Genomic DNA, 6,452 nt, shown 5'->3' with positions numbered 1-6,452 from the left:
CTTTGCAATTTAAGTTCTTAAAGTCATCAGTCAATCCTTTCATTTATGTGATAGGCCTGCATTTAAAATGAACATTTACCATAAATTAAAGATATCTTATATTATTAGATATATTATTATAAAACATGTTTTAGTTAAGGTGTTATTGATACTTCAAGTGCAAAATGATGACATAAAACCATGATAAAAATGCACTTTTAAGTACTAATCACCAAGATAATCAAAAAATCGATATACTAAGTCTTCTCATATAAAAAAAAAATCAAATCACACAATCAAAATCAAATTACAAAATTTGAGATTTTTATCTCAAAAATAAGTTATGATGATACATATGCAATGAATCATTTAATCAATAACTAATCACATATGGCCATAATTAATTAAATTATATGATGTGGGCCTCTTGATCACATAGTCAAATTGTTAGTTTATATACCTTATAGCCAATCAATTGGTTACACGCGACATTATTTATTTACGTAGAACATATTTAATTTTATTAAATAAATGTATTATTTATTTTTAATATTTATTTATATTTAATTTATGAATTTAATGTTTGATAAATGAATCTACAATTAGGATACAATCCATAAAACAAAAATATTTTGTAAAAAAATTATAAAGATGTTATAATTATAAGATTTATAATTATTAAAGTATTTTTCTTAAATGTTCATGGTCAATACTCTCTTAATAACGAATATTTATTAGAACTCTTGAGACTAGTACATATTATGTTTTTTTATTTATGAAAAGAACCATCTGATCTCATAAGTTAAGGTATGACGGATATCTAAAACTAATATGTAGGTTCTTTTTGAATGATATGTACACTGAACTGACCTGCATGAGAATTTCATATGGAGATATCACCTATGTTTATAGAAAAGCTCACATAACGGTTGTGTAAGTGATCCTTAGACTTGAAATCACTAAATTATCTTATATAAAGAGTGCTAAGTTTTGATCATGTTACACATTATCTTGACAATGGTAACAAATGGGCAAACATTGGATATAAAATAAATTATATGAAGGTATTTGAGTGATCAAGAGATAATTTATCACCCTAGATGAATTAAAAAAAAATGTTCTACATATTCTCAAATAGTATTAATTATTAAATCCTTATGTAAGGTAGAATGAGATTCAATAGGTTCTATAAGAAAATCTTCATCTCAATTCTCGTTCATCAATTGATGGTGATTGATGGTGGTTATGTATATCATAGCCAACCAAGGGGAGATCGATGACGATAAAGTCCTAAGTGGCTATAATTTTCCCCTTTCCAACTAATTTTGGTGATGTTGGCCACTAAAGCTAGTTAGGTTTTAGTTGGGGGATGCTGACACTCCTTTTTGTGGTGGTCCAGTAGTGTTTGGTAGCAAAAATATAGAGATACAACTACTAGAATTAACACAATTAATGAGAGAAAAGAAGATATTGTTAGGTTCTAGTGTGATGTGGTCTACGGTAAGACCAGTGAGCTCACTTGAGTTGAATGATTTATATTCTCCTTGATTTAATCTAACAATCTAGATTTAAGTTGTTTTAAGCTGAATCAATGACTGAGACCTATCTAAGCTATGATTCAATGCTGGTGAGCCTAGATCAAGCTAATTTGATCAATGACTGAGATCTTTTTAAAACTATACCTAATGATTGTGGTTTTTTGTAGTTTGATTTGGTGTGGATGAGCCCATATTAGGTCTATAAATCAACGAGTGATGTGTTTTTAAAGAATGGATTAGGCGATCATAATTTATTCTCTTATTCTCTTTTATTTTAACAGCCATATCTCTCTTTTTTCTTAAAAAAGAAAGAAAGATAAAGTAAAAGTCAAAGAAAAAAAAGATAAAGTAAAGAGCAAGGTGTCAAGAATTGTTCTCGGTGAACTTTTTTGTTATAAAACAATTTTAAAAAACTCTCTTTTCAATTGTACACTTACTATAAATAGTCAATGCATCATTGCCTCACCAAGGTGAACTGTAACTCTTTTCTTAATAAAATTATGGTTATTAATCAATATAAAAACTCATTTAGAGAAAAACCAATTTAGACCACAAAAAATTCCTTTCTTGACTCTAAAAATGCTTTAGCTGTAAAATGATAAATTTCACCCTAGTAAATCATTTTTTTAACAGTTTTGAAATGACAAAATTTTTTTTCATTGAAAAAAATGGTTTTGGTCAATTCTAACAAGCAACTTAATTTTTGATATGGTAGCTTAGTTTTTCCTTAAAAAGTTTATTTTTGTCTTAAAAAATCAATTTTTTGTTTGAAAATATTAATTTTATACTTATTTATTTATTTTATCATAGAGCAAAAACTAAAATACAACAAAATATAATAGATATTATTTCTAGAGACATATCATTTTTATTCCTCATATTTTAAAAGCACAAAAATTTATTTTAAGTTTGGAAACATAAAAATTTGTTTTAAGTATACACCCGTGCTAGATTTATTTTTATTTTTATTTTTATTTTTTTTTAATTAAATATATTTTTATTTATGTTATTTTTATTTTTTCTGTCATAATATAAATAATAAAATATTACATTTTTCATTTATTAAGGCAAACTCTCTCATTCATATTTTCAAGAAAAACTTGGGAATTTTCAAGATTTTGTAATTTAAAGATTTCTAAGTTTAATATCAAGTATCGAGGCTGTCCAAATGGCCATTTGTGAGTATGTCAATCATTTACGAACCCCACTAAAAGAACGAAACTTTAGAAGCCTCGATAAAAAATTGAGGAAGACAACTACAAAACAAGAGTGGCGTAAGTTTGAACGGCAAAACAAAAGCGAGTTTGGAATCACACGTGGGCCAACAAAATCATTCATCCAGCCGATAAAAACGGTGTACTTCTGCAAGACCCACCGCGAATCGTATTCTCAGGCTTCAAGATTTGCAATTGCAAGAGGAAATGGCTTGTTTACACGATCATAGCTGTGAAGATCACGATTGCTCCTCTAATTGGTCGCTCTACAAACACATAGACCTCCCCAAGGTGTCAAATTTCTTCTACTTCATACTTTCATCAAATTCTTCTGCGTAGAAATCAACGAAATAATTTGTTGTTTTTTCTTTTTGTTTTGTTGTCCTTCAAAGGTATCAGCTTTAAACGAGGCAGTTCCGGGAAGTGCTAAGTCAGTTTTTAAAGCTTGGGAGCACCGTCTCGATTCTTCTGCGGTATTTTTCTCTGGTGTTTTTTTTCTTCTGATTATTAATTTAATTTAACACATATGCAATGATAGGGGCATTTGGAAAGCAACGAGGGTGATCCGGAGTTACTTGTTTACATCCCGTAAGTTGCGAATTCTTTTTTCATGTAGCGTGGCCTCTTATTTAGTGATGCTACTAATCATTATCTGGATAATAATGAAATGGGTGTTTACCAAATAATTTGTACCTGCTGGAATCTTGAAGCTCACAGAAATTTAACAGTGCTTGTATGTTATTCTCGCCTGTCAAAGAATTTTCTTTAATCAGTTTTCATACCTTTATTTGCCAATCCAGTTATTATAACAAAATAGCACTTTATTCATATAAAAAATTGCTTGACATCTTTCAATACGGGTAATATCGATCCACTTTGGTAACCAATGTTTTATAACGAATAAAAATGTTTGGAGACTTGGAGGCTTCAATTTTTAAAATGTTGTTGATGATTGTTTCTAATTGCGTCACTTTGATTTGGGGTTTGGATATTTTTTACCTTCTATCTACCTGAATAACTTTCTGGATTTCTTATGTTTCTGCTGCATTAATTGTGGTAGATTCACATCGGATGTTAAGATCAAGAGCATTTCAATTGTTGGAGGTGCTGATGGAACAAGTCCTTCTAAGATGAGAGCGTAAGTTCAACTTCCATGTTGTGTTGTTACTTCTTCATTGCAATTTTTGAAATTGTGCAAGCGGCAGTAATTCTGAAGCTTCTACAGATGGTAGATGCTGCTGATTTGATGTAGTTTATGCTACTCCATAGAACTTACTCAAAGCTGTTTTAATTAAATTATTGAATTGCCTCACTCTACCTTTTGTGTGCGTGTGCGTGCGTGCGTGTGTTTCTGACCCCAATGTTCTTACCATTATGGTAATATTTATGCAACTTTGAACTTCATATTTTGTCTTATATTTAAATTTTTTTTGTTGCATTCTCCCTGTTTGGCGTGATAATGTTTGAGTGTTAATGCATCCCTACAAAGACAGGTTCAAGCCAGCCTTATTGTGCAGCATCAATGAGGCATTACCATTCCAACCTAGCTAGCATACTTGCCCTTTTCATTCACTCAATGTATGTTCTTCTTGTTGAGTCATTGGATGTACAATCATTGTTAAGCTATGGAACTTTCCCATCCAGACCAGTTAGGCTAGTTTTTTTTAGTAAATATATAAGGAACTGATGTTAAAGCAGTGTTTTGAATAATACAAGTTCTCTTTCAATATTCTCTGCTGTGACCACTTTTTGTAACAAAAAAAAAAAAAACTTAGATTTGGTCTTTAAAATTATTTAGGTTTATCAATCGAGATGGCATTGACTTCTCAGATGCTCAAAGTATGCAAGCTGTTCAGGTATCGTTTCATCTTGGTTGTTGCTCAGCTATCACTAAACTCAATAATATACCTTACTGGCAATAGTGGTTTTTATTGTTTTAAGGAGTGGGATTTGGTTGAAAATTTGAATGGAGTACTCGAGTTTCAGACAAGGTAATCATTCCCTACCGCACTGTTACTTAGCTTATTGAACTCAAATACTTTGTTCCATTTTGTATCTGCCTACCATCTCAATTCTGGAAATCCTTAATTTAATGTCATCTGAATGAGAATGAATACAACAAAGAAGAGTCAGAAGGAATTATATTTCATTGTTTCAATTAAGTTTGGTTCACCAGCAGTTATCTTGTACTTGCTGATTTTATATTTGCTCACATTAATAGATACGCCAAATTTCAAAGTGTGGCAAGCATCACATTGCATTTCCCTGATAATTTTGGTGGCGATACAAGTCAGATACACTATATTGGCTTCAAAGGTGAAGCCACCCAGGTAAATGCACTGCAAAAGATCAAGTTTTACAGCTTTGTGTGTCTGTTTGGACCAAGGATTGGTATCTAAATGACACTTTCTTTTCTACAATGAACAGTTGAAGAGGGATGTTGTTGCCACCATTGTATATGAACTTACGCCCAACCCTTCTGATCACAAGTAAGAGCTTATACCTCTGTGGAGTATTCCAAGCATATAGGGGCACTATTCAGATAATTATATGCTTGATTATTGATGAGGATTTGATTTAAGATTTGATGTTGGCATGTCCATTTGAGACACCCTGCCTTTCATGTTATGCATTTTATGCAAAATCATTAGTTCTTATGACAAATTAGGATGCTGCCTAATGTTTTCCTATAGGCCATGCCATTAATATATGGACTCACATTATGCTTGTGCTATTCAGTTTTTTTTTTTTGGAAATTCTTGTTAGTAAGTGATTAGCAGTGGACATAGGGAGTTTGATCTATAGTGAAGTTTGATCTATGGTGATGAGTATTGGTGGTCTTACTCGCTAGAAGTTTAATATTCCTCTTGCTTCCATAGAAACCATGATTATTGTAGTAACTTATAAGTCCAAAATATACTTCCTTATATGCTGCTTGATTCTGTTACTCATAGGGACACCTCACTGGTCTAGGTTGTGTTCTCCCAACATGATAGCAAATAGAATTAGATCATAATTCTGTTTTAATACTCGTCTTGCTTCCATAGACATCTTGATTATTGTAGCAACTTGTAAATTTACATGTACTTCGTAATATGCTGCTTGATTCTGTTACTCATAGTGACAACTCACTGGTCAAGGCTATGTTCTCCCAACTTGAAAGCAAAGAGGAATTAGATCAGATCATAAATGCCCTTTAAACGATGTATTATTCTTCATAACATGTGTAATCATTTGTTGATGGAAATGATGGGTTTGTTCAGGACAAAGGCTGAAGGTGGTGGAGGTTATTCACAGGTGGAATGAAGAAAGGTGCTCTGCTTTGCTTTTAAGGCATGGGTCAAACTTAACCTTATGTTCCATATTCCTTTGTGTATTATCCTTCCCTTTTCCTTGTAATGGAACCTGCTCTGAAACTCTGAAAACTCAAACTGTACCTGGCATCAGATAGTGTGGTGCTTGGTCCTCTGGCGTTTACCATGCAGGCTTCCCATAATGAGAAAGTACAGTTGTTTGAATTGCCTGTTTGCTGTGGTATGTTTATTTTAGGAACACCAGTGTCTCATGGTTTAATAGAATCATGTGAGAACATAGAATAAGAACTTGCCTGTAAATAAGATTTTGCATGCAGAAAAGAAACAGTCGGGTGGGTTTCGCGAGGGTCTGCTACATGTCTGGGGATCAAAAAAGTGATCTGCAGATGAAGTGCGAGGTTGGTCAG

The 6,452-nt window shown here is 32.1% G+C and overlaps 1 protein-coding gene across 1 annotated transcript; it reads left to right on the top strand.

Moving 5' to 3' along the window:
* Positions 1-2,735: 2,735 nt before the first annotated feature.
* Positions 2,736-6,251, top strand: LOC105118756 (PITH domain protein (DUF1000)). Its single transcript, XM_011016775.1, has 9 exons — positions 2,736-3,022; positions 3,124-3,204; positions 3,270-3,319; positions 3,792-3,869; positions 4,530-4,587; positions 4,673-4,722; positions 4,953-5,061; positions 5,159-5,220; positions 5,995-6,251. Exons 1-9 carry the CDS (start codon positions 2,939-2,941, stop codon positions 6,035-6,037), a joined length of 615 nt encoding a protein of 204 aa, XP_011015077.1. The 5' UTR covers positions 2,736-2,938; the 3' UTR covers positions 6,038-6,251.
* Positions 6,252-6,452: the final 201 nt, after the last annotated feature.

Source organism: Populus euphratica, unplaced genomic scaffold (genome assembly GCF_000495115.2).
Source record: "Populus euphratica unplaced genomic scaffold, PopEup_1.0 scaffold2195.1, whole genome shotgun sequence".
NCBI classification, from domain to species: domain Eukaryota; kingdom Viridiplantae; phylum Streptophyta; class Magnoliopsida; order Malpighiales; family Salicaceae; genus Populus; species Populus euphratica.
The sequence above is the reverse complement of the archived record's forward strand: the minus strand, read 5'-3'. Positions and strand labels throughout refer to the sequence as shown.

Excerpts from the sequence above, each read along its gene's own strand:
- LOC105118756 (XM_011016775.1), top strand. The coding sequence starts at position 2,939 with ATGGCTTGTTTACACGATCATAGCTGTGAAGATCACGATTGCTCCTCT. Across the intron at positions 3,320-3,791 it reads GAGTTACTTGTTTACATCCC|ATTCACATCGGATGTTAAGA; the intron begins GTAAGTTGCGAA and ends TAATTGTGGTAG. Across the intron at positions 5,062-5,158 it reads TCAAAGGTGAAGCCACCCAG|TTGAAGAGGGATGTTGTTGC; the intron begins GTAAATGCACTG and ends TACAATGAACAG.